Here is a 23,547-nt window from a genome sequence, read left to right as displayed (position 1 = left end):
TTTAGAAAGAACAGTAATACAACATGGATGCTATGTGAAAGAAGGCAGTCACAAAGAACCATGTACTGTAAGATGTAATTAATATAAAATGTCCAGAATAGGAAAATATGTAGAGACAAAAAGTGGATTCATGCTGGGGGCTAGAGAGTGGGAGACAAGGAGTGTCTGCTAATGGGTACAGGTTTGCTGCTGGGTTTTTTTAGGGGTGATAAAAATGTTCTAAAATTAACCCTGACTGGTGTGGCTCAGTGGATTGAGCGCCAGCCCGTGACCCGGAAGGTCGCTGGTTCAATTCCCAGTCAGGGCAGGTGCCTGGGTTGCCATCTGGATCCCTAGTTGGGGGCATGCGAGAGGCAACCACATGTTGATGTTTTTCTCCTCTTTCTCCCTTCCTTCCCCTCTCTCTGAAAATAAATACATAAAACCTAAAACAAAGTAAAATGCTTTAAAATAAATAAAAAACATTACATTATACACTTTAGGTAGGTGGATCTTACAGTTAATAAATTATATCGCAATAAAGCTGTTTTAAAAAAGAACAAGTCACACTGACAGGTGATGATGTCTCCACGGCAACCATGGAAGCTAAGAGACAATGAATGGAATGCTGCCATCTTCACCGTGCTGGAATGCCAGCTAGATTCTATACCCAGTAAAAATACTCACCCCTAGGGATTCTGAATCAGTTGCTCTGAGATGTGGCTTGGGCTTTAAGGTTTTTAAAAGCTCCCCCAGGGAAATCAAAAGTACAGCCCAGGTTGAGAACCTCTTTTAAGGGGTGCATTTCAGGCAAAAGGAAAGTGATACCAGATGAAAGTCTGAGATTCATTCATTGAATTAACATAGAATCGGTGAGCACCAGAAACACAGCAGGCAGCAAAACAGACAAAAGTCCCTGCCCCCTAGAAGAGGGAAACGGACCAAAAACAAGATAAATAAGTAAAATTTGCTGTTAGATAGTAATTCATGATTTGGGGGGAAATGAAGCCAGGAAGGGGGACTATGAAATGCTGGATGTAGATATGTATGTGAAATTTCAGATAGAGAGGACAGGGAAAACCTTTGGATAGAAACCAAAATAAAGGGAGAGAGCAAGCCATGAAGGTGTTTGGATTGTGGCAAATGCAAAGGCCCAGAGGTGGGCGTATAGTCTGCCTTGTTCTAGGACTCAGGCCATGGGGGCCGGAAGGGAGTGAGCCAGGGGACAGCAGTCAAAGAAGGAGAGGAGGCAGTTCACAAGCTTTTTACCAGACTTCTGAGTGAGATGGAAACTATGGGGAGTGTTTTGAGGAGTGACAGAGTCTGATTTACATTCTAGCAGGACCCTCTGGCAGCTGAATGGAAAATGGGGCTATAGGGGCCAAAAGGAGAAGCAAGAGCCCAAAGAGGAGGTTGTAAAACACCCGAGAAGAAATGATGAACAGCGGAATGGGGTGTGCGGGGGAGGGGGGGCGAGGTGACAGATTCTGAATCTATTCTGAAGGGGGACCCCTCAGGATCTGACGATCTATGGGATGAGGAGTGGGAGGAAAAGAAGGGACAGTTGTTTGGACGATGCCAAGAGCCTCCAGCGTGCCGCAGGCAAACGCAAACTTCATGAGCGGCCCAATGAACAGGTGGAGAGTGATCGCCGAGAGGAGGCAGAATCTGGCTGAGGGCGGCTTCCAGGGCCTGCCAGGCCTGAATTCAAACCCGACTCTGTGGCCTCGGGCAGTTCTTAAACTTAGTCTCCGTTTCCTCTTCGGCACATCCCGCTAAGGACCGGGTCTGCTCCCCCGCGTGCCGGGTGGTTCCGCCGAGCAGAGGCCCGCTCCGTCCAATCCGCGGCCCCGGCCGCTGCCCCGCCCCTGCCCCCCCCGCACCCCCCCCCCCTTACCCGACGGAAGTGCGGGCGGGGCCCCGCAGCAGAGAGAAGGTCGCGGAATCGGGAGTCCATTGGGGGTGGGTGAAGGCTGCTCGGGGCTGACAGATTGAGCGCCCGGGGCCGCTGTGGACTGGAGCAGGGCAGTGTGCGCCAGCAACCGCCTAGGGTGGCCGGGCGCCGGGGACAGGATGGGGTAGGGTGTCCCGGATCCTGTGACAATCTCCCGCCCCCACTTCCGGGGCCTCCACTTTCACTTTCTCTTCCGCCGAAACTGCTCCCCTCCTCCCGACTCACTGGGGCTGGAGGGCTGGGAGTTTGGCTGAAATCCTGGGCACCGGGGCGCTCCCAGCAGGGAGAAGTGGGGGCCCTGCCCGGGGCTTTCCAGCGTCCCGGCTGTGCGGTGTGGCCGCACCGCACCCTCCCCTCGCCCCGAGGCCTGTCCCAAGCCCTTTGCGGGCTTGGCTCGGAACCTCCTGCCTCCCAGGGTCCTGGCTTGTCCTCTATCCCAGGCCCAGGCCCCGGTCCTCGGGTAGTGTGATGCTACCCGACTGCTGCAGGGGACACCGAGGCACGAAGGAGGCTTGGGCCACGCTGGAGGCCACCGGCAGGGGCTGATTTGCTCCTGATCGCTCTCCCTTTGCCTGGTGACCTGGAGATAGCATTTCCCCGGAGCTAGAGCCCCTTCCTGGGGTGATGGGAGCAACCACGCCAGATGGACGAGAAGACCAAGAAAGGTGGGAACAGGCTGGATGCGACTGGGAAACTTCGGGTGGAAGGTTGACCCTGCCAGGACCCTGCCTCCCCTGCCAAGAAAGGCCTGGGAGAGGGGCTTTAGCCCTGGTCCCTCAGCCCACTTGCGCTTCAGTTTCCTCCCTGGGGGCCCAGTTACTATTGGAGCTGTCTGGTCATTCATTGCTGTGATGCCCATGAGGCCTCCGTGGGCCAGCGCTGGGCTGACATGGGAGCTCTCAGAGGACACAGGAAACTTCCCCAGGCTGGTGGGGGAGACAGACGTCACTGATCTGAATACTAAGGATCCTTGCCTCCCCTCTAGCCCCCTCCACCTTGTGTTGTAGAACGTAGTCACCACTCTGCTCAGAAACCCTCCTGTGCTTCTCTGTGTTCTTCCAACAAAGCCCAGAGCCCTTGGGTAGTCGGCAAGGCCCTGCTGGCTTGGCTGGCCTCAAGCCTTCCTCCATTCACCCCATTGCTTATTCTGCTGGAGCCCCACTGACTTTTTCTGATCCAATCCAACCACTTCTTGCTCAAGGCCTTTGCTCTTACCTGTCTGTCCACCTGGAACACTCTTCCTGACTGGGTCTTGAAAGATCCAGTTTCTCCTCTTTCAGGTCTCACTTCAATGCCACCTCCTCCTAGAAGCCTTCCCCGATTTCCTTGCCCTGTTTATTTTGTTACCAACATGCTTCACAGCCTGTTTTCTCTTATTACATTTGTCTGTCTTTTCACCAGGATGAAAGATCCTGTTTATGTAATTCAGCAATGAATTACACTGTCCCTTTCTGGGACAGTGGCTGGCACACAGTAGGAGCTTAGTAAATTCTCATCAGGTAAATGAATGGAAGTAAGGGGGACTTGGGGAGGAATATGAAGGAAAAACAGAACTAAATGAGCAGGCAGGGGGCCTGGGGAGTATCAGAGAAGGCTTCCCAGGATATGTAGGAGTTCACCAGGAAGACAGAAGCAGCAGCTTGTGCAAAGGATCACCTCCTGTCTTAGTCCTCATCCCCAGCTCCTGAAAAATAAACCATTTTAATTGGCTGTCCCTGTGTTGAATTTTAGCGGAGGAGATGGCCCTGAGACTTACCCGAGCAGTGGCTGGCGGGGACGAACAGGTGGCTATGCAGTGTGCCATCTGGCTGGCAGAGCAGCGCATGCCCGTGAGAGTGCAGCTGAAGCCGGAGGTCTCCCCAACACAGGACATCAGGTGAGGAGTGTGTGGCTGGCCCGGGGCACAGGGTGCGCTGAAGCCCAGCGGGCCAGAATGTACTCCTACCCATAGAACAGTTACTCGTGTTTTTCTCTTTTACAGAATTTATTTTATACCTATTATACCAAACAGCATTTTAAACATGGACATGGAAAACTCCCTGATAAGATAAAGACAAAGGTGTTTGTCTTACAAGAAATGAGATATACCATCACTTAAGTCTTCAGAAACTGTTTTACTTTAACTTTCATAATTTTTAAAAATTATTTATTTATTGAAATCCTCACCCAAGGATATGTTTATTGATTTGAGAGAGAGGGAGAAAGAGAAACATCGATGTGAGGGAGAAGCATCCATCAGTTGCCTCCTGCACGCTCCCTGACTAGGGATTGAACCTGCAACCTTTCTGGGAGTATGCAAGGATGCTTTGACCATCTTAGCCACTTGGTCAGGGCTAAATTTTTTATTTATTGAATGACTTTTTTAGAGAGAGAAAGAGAGAGAGAAACATTGATCTGTTGTTCTACTTATACATTCATTAGGTTGATTCTTGTATGTGTCCTAACGGGGGATTGAACCTGCACCTTGATGTATTGGGATGGTGCTCTAACCAAATGAGCTACCCGACCAGAGCTGACTTTCATAATATGACAATGCATTCATGAAACAATCTGCAGACAAGTAGTTTTAGCAAATTAGAGAACATTGTTAAGCAGACATGACAGTCCTAAATTGTTTATTAGGTAAGAATTTTTTTAAACTTCACTTATATTAGCAGTAATGGTGGAGCTGGAGCTGGAGAGTACTGCTCCTTCACCCAGCTGCACCGCGAGAACCACTGGTAGTGTGGGGGAACTCGTGGCCCTTTCCAAGGTCACGGCTCTTCCACCTGCAGGTGTTGGCCCTCGCCTCTCCCCGTGCTTGTGGACAGGTTGGGTGATCCACTGGGTGTCGGGATTCCTTCTGATAGCCTTGAGGAATGAATGGGTCAGTGAGAATAAACCAAAGAGTGTGTATGTGGGATCCTCACCGACCCAGCAAGGACTCAGGACCCTCGGAGCGCTGCTTAGAACAGTCACTCTGACTGGCAGGTTCTGGTGAGGGGAGACCTGCCTTCCAACCCCGGCTCTGGCACTAATCAACTGTGAGGTCGAGGGCAGGTCATTTCACTTCTCAGAGTTTCCGTTTCTGTCATTTGAAAAATGGGGCATAGTAGCTATCTTCTGGGGTTGTTAGGGGTGAATTAGGATGTTGGGTCTCCTATTACGGGAAAACACACAATCACGGTGGCCTAAACGAGTTTGATGGCAGGCAGTCCAGATGGGGAGGCTCTGCCCCCGCAGGCCTGAGTCTCATGCTTCTCCTGTCTTGTTGTTCTGTGGTTTGTGGCCCCCATTCCGAGGTTCACAGCTGTGTCCGAAACGGTCACTCCAGCTCCAGTCATCACATCAGCATCCTTACCAGCGGGAAGGAGGGAGGGGAGAAGGGCCACCCCTCCCACCCTTCTTTGAAGGGCACAGCTCAGAAAGTTACACACACTTCTTCCACATAATTCCCGCAGACCAGAACTTACTCTCCTAGCCTGGAGGGAGCGTGTGAACTATAGCCAGGGAGACAGCAGTGCACGTGATTCCTGGTCGGGGCATGTGCCCGGGTCACAGATTCCATCCCCACGGAGGGTGTGTACAGAAGGCAGCCAGTCAATGTTTCTCTCCATCTCTGTTTGTCTCCCTCCCCTTCCTGTCCCCTCTCCATGTGATATATACTATATATCATGTACATATTGATTTTATGTATGTGATACATATATATAACATGCCGCTGCACCACAGCTTCATTTATAGCCATTGTACTTGTTACTGTAATAACATAATGTAATTAGCTGTTACATCAGGCAATAAAGCGTGAGTGTCAGAAGAGAATTGTTTCTGTGAAAAATAAGTTGATGGCTTCGGAAAGACGACAGGGAGACGCGTTGCCAAAAAAACCCCTTACCACTCTAGGGTGAGGCAGTTGTAAGAAAAAATGGTACAAATCCACAAGAGTTCTGTAACGAGATGCTTTGAGAGCGTCTTTAATTTTTTGCTCCACCTTAAAGAAAAAACTGATACTGCAAAGCATGGACCATGTATGTGGTTCATCCAAAAATGAAAATCACGGGAAACTCCAGTGGCAGATTCACACTCGAAGAGCAGCCACTGGCCGTCCACCGGGAGATCGGCAGACGGCTGTGTGTGGTGACTTGTGAGGTGGAGTGAAGTGTTGGAGGTTCGTCTGTGGCTGTTTCTGCGATTCTCCGCTTCAATGAATTTGCTGATTAAACTGATCAGCATGACTGATGGCATTGGATACGAGAGCTCCAGCTATATTTTTTTGTCATTGGTGCTAAAGTTATAGCTTGTAGCTTCTGTTTTTTGTTTTTTTTTTTAAACTATAATTAAGGCTTCTATGCTTTGCTTCTAGATTGATTCTAAAAATCTAAACCCACTAAAATAGCATGTATAGTACTTGAATTTTGGAAATATTATTCATTGTAGGATAAGTAGTACAGTTGAAAATGTATGTACTTTTAAAAAAATACATAATCTTTTTTATATTTTTCCCATTACCATTTAGTCCCCTTCTGCCCCCTCCCCCTCAGCAATCACCACACTGTTGTCCATGTCCGTGAGTCCTTTTCCCTGTTTGTGCCATCCCTCCGCCCCCAACCTCCCCGCTCTGACTGGCTGTCGTCTGCTGTCCATCTATGAGTCTGCCTCTGTTTTCTTGGTTAGTTTGTTCATTAGATTCCACATATGAGTGAAATCATACAGTATTTGTCTTTCTCTGCCTGGCTTGTCTCACTTAGCATAATATCCTCCAGGTCCATCCATACTGTTGCAAAGGGTAAAGCTTTCTTCTTCTTCTTCTTCTTCTTCTTCTTTTTTTTTTTTTTTTTACCCAAGTAGCATTCCATTGTGTGAATGTCCCATAGTTGTTTCATCCACTCATGTGTTAATGGACACTCGGGCTGAAAATGTATGTACTCTTATGTTTCACGTTTTGATGGTGGAGGTCAGCCCTCTTAATTTCCTTTTAGTTCTCCTCCATTCTTCTGGATCATACTCAGCTATTTGTATTTCTTTTATTTCAAACACTTTTTAAAAAAGATTTTATTTATTTATTTATTATTAGAGAGGGGAAGGAAGAGAGAAAGCGAGGGAGAGAGTGAGGGAGAGAAACATCAATGTGCGGTTAGCTCTCGTGCACCCTCTGCTGGGAACCTGGCCCACAACCCAGGCAGTGCCCTACATTGGGAATTGAACCGGTGACCCTTTGTCCACAGGCCGGCACTCAATCCACTGAGCCACACCAGCCAGGGCTACTTCAAAACTTCATATGAGAAAGTAGATGGTAAACTTTTAAGTCTTTACATGTCTAAAAATTTCTGTTTCACTCTCACTTCATTGATAGTTGGCTAGATGTTAAAAATCATTATCCTGAAGCATTTTGAGAGTATTTTCTGGAATATTTTAAAGTAAATCTCAGATGTTATTTCATTCATGAATAATTTGATGTCTTTAAAAAAATAAGGACTCAAAAATAATCTCAACACCATTTTCACACCTAAAAAATTACTAATTCTTTTAACTCCCCCAATCTGTTTATATTCAACTTTCCCTAATTACCTCATTTCTGCTTTTTATACTTGTTTGTTCTGATCAGGAACCAAAGGAGATCTACACACAGTGCTTCTTATTATTGTCTAAGCCTTTGTTATTCTCCTCTATTTTTATGCCATTAATTTTTCTCTTTAAGAAAGCTGGTCTTTGACCTTTAGAATTTTTCCTACATTCTGCATTTATTAATTGCCTCTTCAGGGTGCCATCTACTCTCTCTCGCTTTCCCGGGGGACTTGTAGTTGGAGCTCAAGGCTGGGTTAATCGGGAGTCACTTGTCAGTTTCCAGGAGTTCTTCCTCATGTTCCGATTGCTTGATGTTCTCCCAAATCCCTCTGAAGGTACAAAGTGAACTTTACTGTTACTGCTGGGTATCCTAATTTATGCTTCGTCTGGGATCAGTCCTGGTTTTGCATCTCAGCTCTCCCCTTTAGGGTTTCGGTCTTCCAAAACCGTGTTGGGATCCTGGAGACAGTTGGTGTTGAAAGCCGCTTTCTCTGGAATGGGACTGTTTGGATTGAAATCGGCCTCTGACACTTACTAATTGCTTCCTTGGCAGAGTCAGCCAGCCTGCCTGTCACCAGTGTTTTTATCTGTAAGCTGGGGATGGACGCAGTGCTGCCTCAGGGGTTTGTGGAGAGGATTAAACGAGTTAATTACCTGTGGAGTGCCTTGTAGAGGCTTGGCATGCGGTAAAAAATAACCAGGGTGCCTGGCTAAGGAGCAAGGGAGAGAATGGTAGAAGAGGCTGGAGAGTGGTGAGGGGCCAGGTCCCGAGGCCTTTGCGTGCACGGGGAGTGCGGACTTTATCCCCAGAGCAGCGTGGGGCCGCTGGAGGGGCTTCAGCAGGGGGTTCTTATAAAGGAGGAAGCACCAGAGTGCGAGAATCCAGGAAAGAGACCCCTCACACTTCCTGGGGGCTCATGTGTGTGTGTGTGTGTGTTGCACAAGTGTACAAACGTGCCCATGCTGAGAGCTGGTTGCTGAGGTCGGACCTGCAGCCAGAGCCCTTGTTACCACCCCCGTTCTCCGCAGGCTGTGGGTGAGGGTGGAAGACGCTCAGATGCACACGGTCACCATCTGGCTCACAGTGCACCCTGACATGACAGTGGCTTCCCTCAAGGACATGGTGAGTGAGGGGACTGAAGGGAGAGGTCAGGGCGGAGGGAGGCTTCCCGTGGCGCTCTGACTGTACCTGGTTCCTCTCCCCTGCCCCCTCCCTCCATCCCCCGCCCCAGGTGTTCCTGGACTACGGCTTCCCAGCGGCCCTGCAGCAGTGGGTGATCGGGCAGCGGTTGGCCCGGGACCAGGAGACGCTCCACTCGCACGGGGTGCGGCGGAATGGCGACCGCGCCTACCTCTACCTGCTGTCGGCCCGCAACACCTCCCTCAGCCCCCAGGAGCTGCAGCGGGAGCGCCAGCTGCGGATGCTGGAAGGTGAGGCTCTGCTGCTGCTGCGTGAGGACGGGCCCTCCCGAGGTCCTGGGGCCAGACTGGAGGGTCTCACCCCTAGTGGGGGAGGGGGGCAAAGGACATGCCAGGAGGTAGTCATTTCGGGGCGTCTTGGGGACAGCGGTCTGGGGGGAGGGGCTGTGTTTAGTCCTGGCTCTGGCGTTGGTCAGCTCCGTGGCCTTAGGTGAGGCCCGTCCTGTCTTTGTGCGCTAGCTTTCTCAATCTGTGCATTAGAGAAGATGATAGTCACTAGTGTTGACGCTTTTTACTTCATATTTTAAAATAGTTCAAACCTACAGAAAAGTTACAAAATCATACACAGAACTGTATAACAAATCCCCGTGGACCCTGTGTGTGGGTTCCCCAGGTGTTAACATTTTACCCTTTTTGTTCTGCTTTATCCTTCTGTGGAGAGTGTTATTTATAAAGCTTATTTGTGTGCATGTAAGTAATGTTTTCCGGAACTGTTTTGGGAGGGTGGTGCAGACACGAAGGCCCTCTCCCGTAAATACTTGGGTGTGTGTTTCCTGCAAAAAGAAGGCCCGTTTTCGCACGTTGCCGCAGACAGCTGTCAGGCTGAGGAGACCGGCCCCGAGGCAGCGCTGTCACCGTGCTGTCCTTCGGAACAAGAGCCCTGCGTCCGGGCCCCCGTCCCCGTCCCCCCCCCCCCCCCCCCCCCCCGCCGTCCCCTCTAGTCTTCGCTGCCCTCGGTTTCCCCTGGACCCTCCTGCACTGGCGTTTCTAGTCCAGGCCGGTTCTTGGTTTTGGTCCCGTGTCTCCTCACAAATGGATCGGACCACCTGAGGAGTGCTGTCTGTCCTGGGAGCATCACCTCAGGGCACGGGAGGTCGGTTGTGAGGCAGGGTTTTGAGCCCTGAGGACACGGGAGCGTTTCTGGGTGGCGGACGGACTCTGACCCCTGTGGGCTCCAGGACACTCAGCCAGGTCTGGGCCCACCTGGTAGGACGAAGCTGGAGACCCTTCCCGGGAAACTGGAGAGGAGAAGAGGGGGCTCGGTGCAGGGTGCAGGGTTCCTGGCTGACCAGGGGGTGTGGACAAAGTGGGGTGTATGGGTCCTCCAGCCTCTCAACCGATCTTTCCAGATCTGGGCTTCAAGGACCTCACGCTGCAGTCCAGGGGCCCACTGGAGCTGGCACCCCCGAAGCCTGGGGCCCCCCAGGAGCCGGGTCAGGGGCAGCCCGACACCACTCCGGAGCCCCCACCGGTAAGCTGTGCGTCCCCTGCATCCCTGACTTAACGCTGCCCGAGACCCTCAGCGCACCGAGCTCACCAGCCCCTCGTCCCCAGGTGGGCTGGCAGTGCCCTGGCTGCACCTTCATCAACAAGCCCACGCGCCCTGGCTGCGAGATGTGCTGCCGGGCGCGGCCCGAGAACTACCAGGTGCCCCCCACGTACCAGCCCGACGCGGAGGAGCGAGCGCGGCTGGCCGGGGAGGAGGAGGCGCTGCGCCAGTACCAGCAGGTGGGCAGGGATGTCCCCAGAACCCGCAGACTGGGCCGGGAGGCGGTGGCCAGGAAGGGAGGCTCCTCCACACTGCTGCTTCTCCCCAGGTGTTGCCTTGTCCCCTCATAGATAAAGGGCAGGCAGTGACCCCTTCACTTCACTGCAACCCTCCCTTGCTTGCTGGCTGTTCCGCCCATCCAGACAAACATGTCCTGCCCCCTTGTGGGTTGTGGCTCCGCCCCCAGCTTTGACGTACACACCAATTGTGCATACAAGTGTACCTGATAGGGACCCCAGCACCCTGGCTGAGACCCTGACTGCGCCCCATCTGCCACTCCCTCGTCTGCCTGTGACCTAGCTCTGCTTCATTCAGCCTTGACCTCACCCTGGACCTTACTATTTCCAACTGCCCTGCCTCTCTGGCTGCAGCCCACCCCTGACTTCCTGTGACCCCAGGACCCGGTACCTCCCTGCTCCCTGGGAGGTCAACCCCCTCCTGGCCTACACCCTCTGGTCCCGCCCCCAGTCTCCCAGTCTTGGCCCAAGCGCTGGTTCCACAGAGACACCTGACCTTGAATGTTCCCCATTCAGGTCAGATGCCCTGTCCTCCACCTGCGTTCCCTTGGACCTGGTGCTGCCCTTGCCCACCCCCACCATGAACTCACTCCTGGTGCCATCTGCAACCTTGGCCTGGCCCGTCCTCCCTGCTGCCTTTCTCTGCTCCCTAACTTCATCACTTCCCCTTCCCGTACCCCTGACCTACTCAGTGCTCCACCTCCATCCCCTGGCCGGCCCCAGCCCCACCCAGCTTGGCAGAAATGTGAGCCCTGTTGCCTCTGACCCCCTTTCCTTACCACCAGCACCACCATCGCTCCTTTGCCCGGCTTGACCCCTGGTTGCAGCCCCAACTTGCTTCTGCCTGGCCCTCCTCCTGCCCTGGGTCCTACCCTTCCCAGTGGCCCTGGCTCATGCTCACTGGCTGGCCACCCCCACTGCTGCCCGAGTATCCTGTCTCTCAGCCTTGCCCGAATTCTGGGATCTGACTGACCCCCTAGTCCTGGCCACTTCCTGGTCTGACCTGCCCCGGCCCCGCCCCCTGTGCCCAGCGGAAGCAGCAGCAGCAGGAGGGGAACTACCTGCAGCACGTCCAGCTGGATCAGAGGAGCCTGGTGCTGAACACGGAGCCCGCCGAGTGCCCTGTGTGCTACTCGGCGCTGGCGCCCGGCGAGGCTGTGGTGCTGCGGGAGTGTCTGCATACCTTCTGCAGGTGCGGCCCCACCCCCAGCCAAGTGTCGTCCAGCCACCAATTAACCAGGGCAGAAAGGGGGTGGGTGCTCTGCTCACATCTCATTGGACACCCACAAGACCCTGCCGGGGAGGCATGTGAGGTACAGAGGCCACGCGGCTCAGGCATTCTGGCTCTAGCGCCTGCGCCCCTCACTCCTGACCCAGGCCCATGCAGGGGCATTGAGGCCCTGGCCGCCTGAGCCAACCTCTCACCCTGCGCCTGGTGGTGGGCAGCCTGCCCCCTTCCGAGCCTGCGCTCCTGGCCCATCCATCCCGGGCTGTGGAGGGCACATCCTGCTGTTTGGTGAGCAGCCCCTGGGTGCCAGGGACTGTGTTCCACCTGGGGATCCAGGAGGGACCAAAAAGTTCAGTTACTGCCTTCTGGGGTTGACGTTCCAGTGGGGACGCCAATTATTCATCCAATAACCACTGACATAATTGTGAATTGTGACAAATGGCTAGTACCAGTGGACTGTGGGGAAAGAGCGGGTCCCAGCCCCAGCAGGGCGGCAGGGAAGCCCTGGAGGCAGCTGGTGTGGGCGTGTGCCTGGCCGGTCTGGGACAACGAACGAGGGTTCGGTGTGGCTGCCGCAGAGGGGTGGACGGAGGCATTAGGGAGGCAAGTCAGGGGTGGGGGGGCTCTCGTGAGCACAGTTAGGGGCTCGGGCTTGTTCTCAGCCTGATGGGGTGGGAGTCACTGGGGAGGGACATGGGGACACAGGGAGCCCTGGAGGAGGCTGCTGCAGTCCTCCAGGAGGTCAAGGATGGACACCTGGACTGGAGCAGTGGGGTGGGCAGCAGTTGGGGCCACGGTGACAGGTTGGTGGGAGGGACAGGGAGAAAGAGAAGTGCTGAGGCGAAGCCTACCTGTCCCGATGGGTGAGGTTCAGGTGATCCTCACCTTTACTCTGTCCCCCACCCCCAGGGAGTGTCTGCAGGGCACCATCCGCAACAGCCAGGAGGCAGAGGTCGCCTGCCCCTTCATCGACAACACCTACTCGTGCTCGGGCAAGCTGCTGGAGAGGGAGATCCGGGCGGTAAGGCTGGCGCGCACGTGGCAGGGGCGCACCTGGTCCCGGGGAGCTGGGCCCTGAGCTGGCAGGCGGGAACTGGCTCGGGGTGCCGGTCTCAGGCAGCAGACACTTATCCGAGAGCCTTCTCTGGGTGGGATGCTGGGGACCCAAGCAGTGAACAGGACAGGAATGGGGGGAGATGGTGAGTCAAGAACCCTGCTTATGAAGAAGAGGCAGCCAAGCAGTTAACAGTGGCCCTGGGTGACCTCCAGTCAGATACTCAGCCTCTCAGTGCCTCCATCTTCTCCTGGTTAAAGTGAAAGTCAAGTTAGTTTCTGTTTCGAGAGTTGTGAAGGTTACAGTAGAGGGAATGTGCTAAGGATTTGGAGTGGTGTGCAACACAGGGTAAGCCCTTGTCAGTTAGCTTTTGCTGGGTAGCAGGTCACTCAGGCTTAGTGGCTTACAACAACCACCGTTTCTTTAGCTCATGAATCTGCAAGTTAGTAATTCAGTTGGGCTTATCTGGATGATTCTTCTGGTCCAGGCGGGGCCTGGCTGATCTCATCCGGGCTTAGCTGGTGGGTCAGCTGTCCTGGGCTGACATATGATGACCTTATCTGTGATGGCCAGGATGACTGTGTCTCTTCCCACTGAGGCCTCCCATCCTGGGGCAGGCTGGCCAGGCCGCTCATGTGCTGTGTCAGTTCCGAGGGCGGCCAGTGGGCGGCCCCAGGGCGAGAGTGCTTTCCAAGTTGGCACGTCTCCCTCTTGCTGCTGCTCCACTGGCTAAAGCAAGTCATGTGCTCAAGGCCAAATTCTGTGCGGAGGGGACCACCCGGGAGTGTGGAGTCGGGGAGACGTGAACAAACTGGGGCCATTCCTCCAGCAGTCTGTCACCGTGCCGCCTCCGTCTGTGTGTTTGCTGCTGTTCCTGTTACTGACGGTGTTACTGTCACGTTCCCTCCCTGATTGCTGGTGATCTCGAGCAGGTTTCTCCCTTCCCTGGTCTCCCTTCCCCAGTTGTAAAGTGGACTGTTTGGCTTGATTCATGGTTTTTATTATTTTTGAATATTTTTTATAAACATTCTTTATTTTTTTAAGATTTTATTTGTTTGTTTATAGAGAGAGGGAAGGTGGGGGAGAAAGGGAAAGAAACAGCAATGTGGCTGCCTCTCACGCACCCCCTACTGGGGACCTGGCTCACAACCCAGGCACGACGTGCCCTGACTGGGAATTGAACTGACGACCCTTTGGTTTGCAGGCTGGCTGGCATTCAGTCCACTGAGCCACACCAGCCAGGGCTGTTTTTTAAAGATTCTATTTATTTACTTTTAGAGAGAAGGCAAGGGAGGGAGAAAGAGAGGGAGAGAAACAGCAATGTGTGGTTGCCTCTCGAGCGCCCCCCACCGGGGGCCTGGCCCGCAACCCAGGCATGTGCCCTGACTGGGAATCGAGCCTGCGATGCTTTGGTTCTCAGCCCGAGCTCAATCCACTGAGCTATGCCAGCCAGGGTGTAGTAGCCATTTTTAAATGTGTGGTTCTGTGGTATTAAGTGTATCCACATTGTCAACAATAAAAATAAAGGACAAAACGTATATTCACATTATTGTTGTGCAGCCATCATCACCGTCTTCCTTTAGAACTTTTAATCCACCTTCTGAATGGAGTTTTAAAATACTGATGTGAAGAAAAGAATCTGGGGGCCGGATTGTCCTTTACGGGTTGGGGGCTTCCAGGAGGGTGTTCGGTGGCTGGGAGCGCCACCTGTCAGGTGTTCTGAACCCCGGAGACCAAGGCTGTGGTCTGTCGGCAGCTGCTGAGCCCCGAGGAGTACCAGCGGTTCCTGGACCTGGGCATCTCCATTGCCGAGAACCGTAGTGCCTTCAGCTACCACTGCAAGACCCTGGACTGCAAGGGCTGGTGCTTCTTCGAGGACGATGTCAATGAGTTCACCTGCCCCGTGTGTTTGCGCGTCAACTGCCTGGTCTGCAAGGTGCGGCTGGGGGCCCGCGCTGCCTGCTCACCCTAGTCCCACCAGGCGCTCCCTGCCCATCAGTGCTTGTTCCATGAAGGGCCTGGGTGTCATGACTTGGGGCTGCACATCATTGAGGGTCCCTGGCCTGGGCCCCAACCTGAGCCTAAGCCTTGGACCAAGCTCTGACCCTGGCCTGAGCCCTGACCCCACACTAAGCCCCAACCCCTGCCCTACTCTGATTGGCCTCAAACCCAGGCCTGTCCCTAGCTGCCTCCCCTCATCTCCGCAGTTGATGTTTGAGAGGCTGGTGAAGAGGAGGCAAGTCTGGGCCTGGGCGCCCCGAGCAGGCTCGGTCTCAGAGCCCTGGGCTTGCCTGAGGCCAAACCTAGCCAGAGGGGCCACGGCCTGGGTGAAGGGTGGTCTGGGGTTTCCATGCCCGTCGGGATGTGAAATAAATGGTATACATTATTATACATGCTGACCCCGACTTCACCTGCCTGGCCTTCGTGTCTTCTGTCAAATGGGGATGTGGCCCAGAAAGCGAGGTCCCGTCAGACACAGCACCTAGAGGCGCAGTGCGCGTGTGTGGGTGCCTGTTGTGTTCCCTGCCTCCCCAGATTCCTGCGGAACCTTCTCTCACCCGAGCCCCTCACTCGCTGCAGGCCATCCACGAGAAGATGAACTGTAAGGAGTACCAGGACGACCTGGCCCTGCGGGCTCAGAACGATGTGGCCGCCCGGCAGACGACGGAGATGCTGAGGGTGAGGCTGGAGCAGGGCTGAGGACCTGGGGGTTTGAGTTCTGGGAGCTGGCAGGGGGTGGGGGCTTCTCTGAAGGGCTGCAGTTCACAGGGCCCTGAGGCTCTGACCTCCCTGCTGGTGTCACTCCCATGTAGAGCTGGCACTTGGGATAGGTGCGCGGGTGGAGGGAGGAGGCCACAGAAACAAGGAGCCTAGGAGAGGGATGCCACAGCTCTGGGGGCGGGGTCTCCAGTTTCCCTCTGCAGCGGGGAGGATGCTGGGGAGGGTGGAGGCAGGGGCTGAGGCCGAGCAGCTGCCCGAAAGCCCGAGGTCAGCCCCCGCTCCGCCCCCTTCGCCCCAGTGCATGCTGCAGCAGGGGGAGGCCATGCACTGCCCGCAGTGCCGGATCGTGGTGCAGAAGAAGGACGGCTGTGACTGGATCCGCTGCACCGTCTGCCACACGGAGATCTGCTGGGTCACCAAGGGCCCGCGCTGGGGGCCGGGGGTGAGTCCTCGGGGAGCAGAGGCTCAGGACAGGTGGGGGGTGCGGGCCTTGCCCGAGGGTGAGGTTTGGCAAACTGCAGCCCAGGGGCCCATCCAACCCCGGGCCTGCGATTGTAAGCTTGTGAAGTAGGAATGTTTCTTACATTTCTTAAATGGTTGAAAAATATCAAAAGAATATTTTGTGATGTGAAAATTATATGAAATCTGGCCCTGGCCAGGTAGCTCGGTTGGTTAGAGCATCAGCTTGATATAACCAAGGTTGTGGGTTCGATCCCCGGTCAGGACACACACAAGAATCATCCACTGAGTGCATGAATAAGTAGAACAACAAATCGGTGTTTCTCTTGCTCCCGTTTCCTCTCCGTCTCTGAAAATCAGTAAATTAAGGAATAAAGTTGAAAACAAATGATACGGAATCTGAACGTCAGTGTCTACAGGAAGTGCTGGGGGAGCACAGGCGCGCTCCTTCCTTTGCGGGCGGTCTCTGGCTGCATTGGTGCTGCGAAGGCAGGGACGTGTGGCCTCCGAAGCCAGAAAGAACTGTCTGGCTCTTCACAGAAACAGGCTGTGCCCCTTGCCCCCGAGGACAGCGATGAAGGGCTCGGTCTGGAGTCAGGCGGCTCGGGTGCCTGGCTCTGGCACACGCGGGTGGTGTGGCCCCGGCTGTCCCTGCCTCCTCTGAGCATCAGTTTCTTCGTCTGTAAAATGGAGGCGACAGCTGGGCCTGTCTCACTCAGGCTGCTTGTCAGAGTCCAATGAAAAGGTGTGGGGAAGGTGCTCAGCAGGGCACCCATCTTCTCGTGCGGTGGCTGCCCAGGGGGTGTTCCCGGAGTTGGGGGCTATGGTGGTTACAGGCACGCAGGCACTGAGGCGGGGGCAGCAGAGGGGCCGGCCCTTACCAAATACAGTCCCTCAGCGCCTTTCCCTGCTGTGGGTCTGGGGTAGGCCGACGGCGGCCATGGAACTGGGGTGCATAGAAAGGCCTTCACAATGGCCCCTGTCAGGTCGCCGAGGCTGAGAGGGCCAGCTGAGAAGCAGGGGGACCTGCCTGAGTGCCAGCCTGGAGTGGAGTGTGCGCCGTGTTGGGGTGTGATGGAATAGTGGGGGGGGGGGCACTGTCTTCCCTGCGCTGACTTTCTCTTCCCCGTCCTCTAGGGCCCTGGAGACACCAGCGGGGGCTGCCGCTGCCGGGTGAATGGGATCCCCTGCCACCCCAGCTGTCAGAACTGCCACTGAGACGCAGGTGGCCCGTGCCCATGCCGACCCAGCCCCGTGTCCACAAGTTGCTGTGGGAGAGGGCAGGGTCTTTGGCTGTGATTTCTGGCTTGGGAGATGCCTTTGCACTTGGCTGAGACTGGGGTCCCGCAGAGGCCAAGACCCTGAGCTGCATGGGTGATGGCCTTGTTTGCTACGGTGTTGCAAGCGCCCTGCCTGAGCTGGCCGTTGTCCACAGCCGCCTCTGCCCCAGTGCCTTTGCCCTTCCCTGGGGCTTGCTGGCCAGACCTCTCACCTCTTCCTTGCGGCTCCCACTCTGCCTGACCCAGCCTGAAACACAGCCCTGGCCAGAGGCCTTGCGGGATGGAGCCTCCGAGAGCCCCGTGTGAGCCCACACACTCCCACCCCCCCTTCCGCCAAGTCTCCCACAACGGAGCACTCACACCTGCCACTTCCCGTCGGCCTTCTGGGGCCGTCCTTTCTCTGGCTTTGCTGTTGGAGGCCTGGGGCCCCTTGGAACTGCTGCTAATCCTCTTCGGAGCCCAGAGGGAGACCTGGCGGTTTCTGGAGCACAGCCCACCTGGCCCAGGTTCCGCTGCTCCCTCTTTGCCACTGGTGTAAGCTAATTAAAGTGGTTTTCCAGGAAGGGACGAGTGTGATGTCTGTGAGAGGACACGGACAGGGACTCTGCACACACGCAGGATCCCAGGCTCTCCAGGAGCTGCAGCAGGAAGTGTATGCACAAGCTGCGTGGCCCCTGTGCCCAGCTCGAGGCGGCAGGATGCTCCCCGGACGGGCGGGGTTTACAGAGTGCTGGGAGTCTGGAAGCAGTGCCTGCAGACCCGTGTGGACTTGAGGGCTGGGGAGGGGCTGAGCAGCAGATGCGCCTGGGCAGGAAAGGCTCGCTGCGCCCCCGGGCCACTCAGTGGCCATCCAGGGTTGGGGAATTACATCTCAGGATCAGGCGAAACTGCTGCTGTTGAGGGGTGGGGTTGTCCATCCTGATTTTACCATCTCAGGCAAGAGGTCACAGTGTCAGTCCAGCAGTAGTCATTGGTCCCTTTGCTGTGCTGGTCGGAGATTAGTAATGCAGTTCTGTGTGTCCGTTCTCAAGTTTTCGCTGCAGTCTCAGACACCCCCTCCCCCTGGTGAGACCCAGGTTGGTGTGTGCGCTGTGAATCATCACAAGGGTGGGGCGTGTCTCTGCCATTAAGGCCTGAACTCCAGGCTCCAGCAGTTGGGGCATGTGGTTTTGGGGGAATGGGCTCATTCTAGCCTCTGGAAACTCACTGCCACCCTGTCCTCAGATGCCACGACTAGAAAGAGGTGACCCCAGGCACCGTGAGCAGAGCTATCAGAGAACACGCGTGGCCGCTTGCCCTTCCAGTGCCGGCTCAGCAGCTGTCCAAGCTGAAGGGCAGCCTCCTATGTGGGAGTGACGCATGGTCTGGCAGAGCCACCAACTTGGAGGACGCAGAAGCATTAAGACCTGGATTGCAGGAGTGAGATGGGGCCCAGGTCGGGGCAGAATGCTTTCTCTTAGCGGCCCCTCCCTCCGCCTCTCCTGCCAGGGCCCATCTTGGCATCCTTCGGGGGCCTGGGCACGAGAGAAAAGCGAAAACCGTTCTCTTGGTTCAGAGGATGCACACTGGTGAGCCACGGGCAGGACCTAGCCTGCCTAGTATTGTTTTAGAAATACGAATTCGTGGCCATGATTTTTAAATTGAGAAACTATTAAAATCTACATGCCTAGCCTTTCTTCAAAAAGGTGAAGCTCAGTAACCCCAGGCTGCCATTTCCCCGTGGCAGGAACAGCTGAGCGTGTACAGTAGCTCCCTTCACCAGGGCGTCCTCCACCCTTGGGTTGACTCTGGTCTTTATCATCCCCAGCGCGCCTTGCGATGAGGTCTTTCCAGTGCCCTTGCGCCATTCTTTTCCTCATAAATATTAACAGCTATTAAGGAAGTACTTCTCTACCAATGGCTGTTCTTTTTTAAAGATTTTATTTCTAGAGAGGGGAAGGGAGGGAAAAAGGGAGAGAAACATCAGTGTGTGGTTGCCCTCGAGTGACCCCCCACCAGGGACCTGGCCCACAACCAAGGCATGTGCCCTGACCAGGGGTCAAACCGGTGACCCTTGGGTTCCCAGTCTGGGGCTCAATCCACTGAGCCACACCAGCCAGGGATACCTATGGCTGTTTCAAAAGTGAGGACAGGACAGGAAGAAGGCTTCATTGGCCGTCTTCCACTTGGCCCACTTCGTTCACCCCAACACAAACAGGGAGTTTGAGTGCTGCAGCCAAAGTGGAGGGCGCAGGGCGGCCCCAGGGTTCCAGCCTCCGGTGCCGCACTCAGCAGGCCAGTGGGTGAAGGATCAAAGTTAAGCAGGTTCACCCTGGCGGGGCAGCTCGGTTGGTTAGAGTGTTTTCACAATGCACCAAAATTGGGGGTTTGATCCCCAGTCAGGGCATGTACAAGAATCAGCCAATACACAAATAAGTAGAACAAATGGGTTTTTTCTCTCTCTCCCCTGCTCTTCCTCTCTCTGAAATCAATTACAAAAAAAAAGAAAAAAGATAGGCAGGCTCACAAGCGCTCTCTACTGCAGGGTCAAGGGGAGGTGCCACCCTCGCCCAAGGGGTCACCCCAGGCTGGGGCCCGGGATCTTGAGAACCCATCACCGGCCAGAGCAGACTTGAACCCACACCCCCTGGGCTTCGGACTCAAACCGCCTACCTGAAGCAGCAGCAGGAGGTCCCCCATGTACCTGAGGGATATAGCCAGTCCCCCAGAGCAGGAGGGGGAGTGGAGGCCCACTGCTCAGAGGAGCAGCTGCTGCTGGCGTGAGCAGGAAGCCGTGGCGGCCCCACAGCCTTGCCACTCACCAAGGGGCCTGGGCAGATTCCACCCATCTGTAAGTCAGTCGGGGGAGGGGGGGGGGGGGAGACTGCCAGGGCGGGGCCCCTGTGAAGACTCGAAAGGCAGCGGGAAGCGGGAGCCAGAGGAGAAAACAGGACGGGGGACGGCAGGGCCAGGAAAGAAGGTAAGGGCAGGCCGCGTCCTCTCTCGGCTGGATTTGGCAAAAGCCTTTGGCCTACTCCTCTGTCACCACGTAATCCCTGAATGAGTGTGGGCCGAAGCACAGGGTTGGCTAAAGGCATTTGCTGACTAATAAATGTTCACTGCAATGGAATCAAAACACTTGCATGACCTCACAGTTTGCAAAGCACTTTCCCAGACATTTCACTAAACCGTATGGGATGGTGCTGACCTGCAGAAGCTCAGACTGCCATGAAGTAACACACTTGCCACGATGCCACTAATAATCGTTCTAAAACCCATCTGGTCGTGGCCCGTCCTCCCCTCCTGAGCCGCCTGGGGCCCCGCTCCCTCCACGGTGCCCAGATGCCCAGAGCCGTCCCTGACCTGAACCCTAAGCTCCCTTCCGCTGACACTGCCTTCTCCGTCTCTGCACAAACCCCAAACTCCAGTCGTCCTGGGCTTTGTGGTCCACAAAACACCCACTCTTTATCCAGCTGTTATTTGTATACTACTTTCCCCTCAGCCTTGCATATCATGCGGTTTCCCGACACCACCTCTCTCATTCTCCGGCACCAGCTGCGTGCCCAGCAATTCCGTTCTCACACCACTTGGAGTTAACATCAGATCCCACAAGTCAAAGGGCTCAGCCTCACAAGACTGCCTCACTTCAGATGCCAGCCAGGTAGGGTTCCCGGCTACCCACGCTTCTACCTGGCCCACTTCAAGTTCAGAGGTTTCTACAACTCCCTCTCAGATTCAGTGATTTGTTAGTAGGGCTCTCAGAACTCAGGAAAACACTTGAGTTTGCAGATTCTGCAAGGTACGGGGAGAGGGCGCAGGTCTCCCAAGCCCTCCCTGGACACCCCTGCCCCCACCCCCGCCGGAGGCACTCCAAGTCCCTGAATGAAGAGTTTGTAGAGTCCCATCTCCAGCCTCCCCTCCCGTCCTTGGAGGTCCGTGGATCAGACTGAAATTTTCCTGCTTGGCCTTTCTGGTGACCGACCCCACTCTGAGGCTACCTGGGGGTCCCACTGTGTCACCCCATTAGCATGAACTCAGGTGGGATCAAAAGGGAATCATGAACAAAAGACACTCAGCAGGAAATTCCAAGAATTTTAGGGGAACTGGAGACAAAACATTGCTTATGCCATACATAACTTTCCTTCAGTGTCCCATTTCTCAAAATCCCCCTACTGAACCATCAACTCTTACAAAAGCGCCAGTGCCTGCCACCCAAACTCCCTTCAATGCAGCTCTGAGGCAGAGCTCCCAGACGCAGGGCGGTGTCCTGGCCAGCCCCGTGTTCTCCACTAGGCAGGTCGCAGAGCAGCGTGGGCAGCTGGCCTACGGTGGTGGAACAAGGTCAGGGAGCTGTGGTGCCAGCTCAGCCTTGGGCACCCTCCCCTCTCGGCCAGGGAAACGTTCAACATCCCAGACGACATGGATTCTTGCTCCCGTGACCGGCCCATCCATGGGGTGGAGGCAGCAGGCACTTGGCACCACTCGGGGCTCCTGCTACCCAACAGCTGGGAGTGTGAAGATGTTGGGAAAGGCTGGCAAGAAAAAGCTCTCAGAGCTCCTTTGTGGACAGAAATTCCACGTGGAGGCAGCGCGGCAGTCACACCAGGCTCTGGTCCAGGTCCAGACCCGAATGTCGGCCCTCAGGAATGGCATCCCCAGAACACGGTGAGAGCAATAGCCAAGATCACTCCTGGCTCACATCCCACACCCCTTGTGCTGCTTGACTGACTAGCAGCACCCAGCGGCTGCCAGCTGGGGTGTGTAGGTCATACTTCTCGCAGGTGAAATAGAAACAGGGCTGCAGACCCCTGGCTGGCGTAGCTCAGTGGATTGAGCGCGGGCTGGGAACCAAAGTGTCCCAGGTTCAATTCCCAGCCAGGGTACATTCCTGGGTTGCAGGCCATAACCCCCAGCAACCGCACATTGATGTTTCTCTCTCTCTCTCTCTCTCTCTCTCCCTCTCTCTCTCTCTCCCCCCACCTCCCTAAAAATAAATAAATAAAATCTTTAAAAAAAGAAAGAAAGAAAGAAAGAAACAGGGCTGCAGGTATTGTCCTGGCTCTCCGGGCAAGGCAAGGCAAGGCTGCCCGGGAGTCCGCAGACACGGTCGCAGGCCAGGGGCGGGAGGTGGGCGCACCAAGGCCAGGTGTCTGAGACCAGGTTCCACTCCAGACAAGTGGTGGGTGGAGAGAACGACAGGAGAGGAGATTAGTAACCACATATGGCTGTGTATTTCATATAGGGCTCTGTACAAAATATTTACACATATTCATTACAGAACAGTAAACCACCTGAAGGTAAAAAGATTGTTTTCTTCTCACCAATGGGGCGAATCCTGATGTCAGCAAAGCTATAAAACGGATGAACTTGCTCCTTCTTAGGTCACAACAGAAGCAAATGCCACCTGCTTCCCGGGCTCCGAAGGGCTGTGGCCTCAGGACCCTGGCCACGTGCCCCTCCTTCCCCGCCCCCCACCAACCCCTTCGATGTTGGTTCACACACAGCTCGGTGCCGTGGCAGGGAGTGGCAATGCTGCTGTCCGTGTGCGACTGGCTGAGGGAGAAGCCTGGGGACACCTGTCACGTCGTCAGCTCTGGACCCTGAAAGAACCACCTTTGTCACAACGTATCTGCCACTTCCCAGATGAACCCATCCACATCACACCCACCCCAGGTGGGACCCCCGCTGCAGACCCTTCACTGAGAGCTCGTCTTGTTGTAAAGTGCCGAGTGTGACTTAGTGCAGACGCCTCTCCTAACCTCCCTGGGCTTCCCCGCTGCCTGGCACGCTGAACGCCCTCCACCCGGCACACGGAGGGCACACGGGAAAGAAGTGAGGGTCTGGGTGTGGTGGGTGGAGTGCTTCTGGCACTTCCACATTGAAACACTTGTCAAGACGGAGCAGTGCCAGAGAGAGACCAGGAAAATGAAAGTACATGGCTGCTTCGTACTATACAGCCCCAATTCTTTGAAGAAGCAAAAGGCACTTTTTTTTTCAAGCCAGAATTAATCTCAAACAAATCTGGCTTCACTTACAGGAAAAGCTGTCCCAGAAGGACTGAATGACCCAATTTGTTCCCTGGGCCGGAAGGGCCCCCGGGCAGCGTGGTGCGGGGAACCGCCTGCGGCCGGCCCCGACCACACTCTTCAGGCTGCGGTCTGTCCCCTTCTGGGTGCTGAACGTTTCCACTGGCACTCCCAACCAGGAAGGAGAGACCAGCAGTTAGGAAGATAAGCCCCAAAACGAAGCCAAGGTAGTGAGTGGGTGCCTATTTGGGACCAGACGGGCGACCGGAAGCAAACAGCAAAGGCAGACACGAGTGGGCGCTCTGGAAGTGTGGAGCTGTTTACAAACAGCCACTCTG

The 23,547-nt window shown here is 55.1% G+C and overlaps 1 protein-coding gene across 1 annotated transcript; it reads left to right on the top strand.

The window, feature by feature from the left end:
- Positions 1-1,879: 1,879 nt before the first annotated feature.
- RBCK1 (RANBP2-type and C3HC4-type zinc finger containing 1) lies at positions 1,880-17,769 on the top strand. Its single transcript, XM_028524817.2, has 12 exons — positions 1,880-2,598; positions 3,665-3,809; positions 8,507-8,600; positions 8,710-8,908; positions 10,027-10,148; positions 10,232-10,405; positions 11,494-11,654; positions 12,600-12,711; positions 14,501-14,680; positions 15,325-15,423; positions 15,764-15,907; positions 17,062-17,769. Exons 1-12 carry the CDS (start codon positions 2,577-2,579, stop codon positions 17,140-17,142), a joined length of 1,533 nt encoding a protein of 510 aa, XP_028380618.1. The 5' UTR covers positions 1,880-2,576; the 3' UTR covers positions 17,143-17,769.
- Positions 17,770-23,547: the final 5,778 nt, after the last annotated feature.

The sequence above is a fragment of the Phyllostomus discolor genome, chromosome 9, assembly GCF_004126475.2.
Source record: "Phyllostomus discolor isolate MPI-MPIP mPhyDis1 chromosome 9, mPhyDis1.pri.v3, whole genome shotgun sequence".
NCBI lineage: Eukaryota > Metazoa > Chordata > Mammalia > Chiroptera > Phyllostomidae > Phyllostomus > Phyllostomus discolor.
The sequence above is the reverse complement of the archived record's forward strand: the minus strand, read 5'-3'. Positions and strand labels throughout refer to the sequence as shown.

What these genes read in the sequence shown, in the direction of transcription:
- RBCK1 (XM_028524817.2), top strand. Translation starts at nt 2,577, where the DNA reads ATGGACGAGAAGACCAAGAAAG. An exon ending in CCACTCCGGAGCCCCCACCG is followed by an intron (nt 10,149 to 10,231) that starts GTAAGCTGTGCG and finishes CCTCGTCCCCAG; the next exon opens with GTGGGCTGGCAGTGCCCTGG. An exon ending in TGTCTGCATACCTTCTGCAG is followed by an intron (nt 11,655 to 12,599) that starts GTGCGGCCCCAC and finishes CCCCACCCCCAG; the next exon opens with GGAGTGTCTGCAGGGCACCA.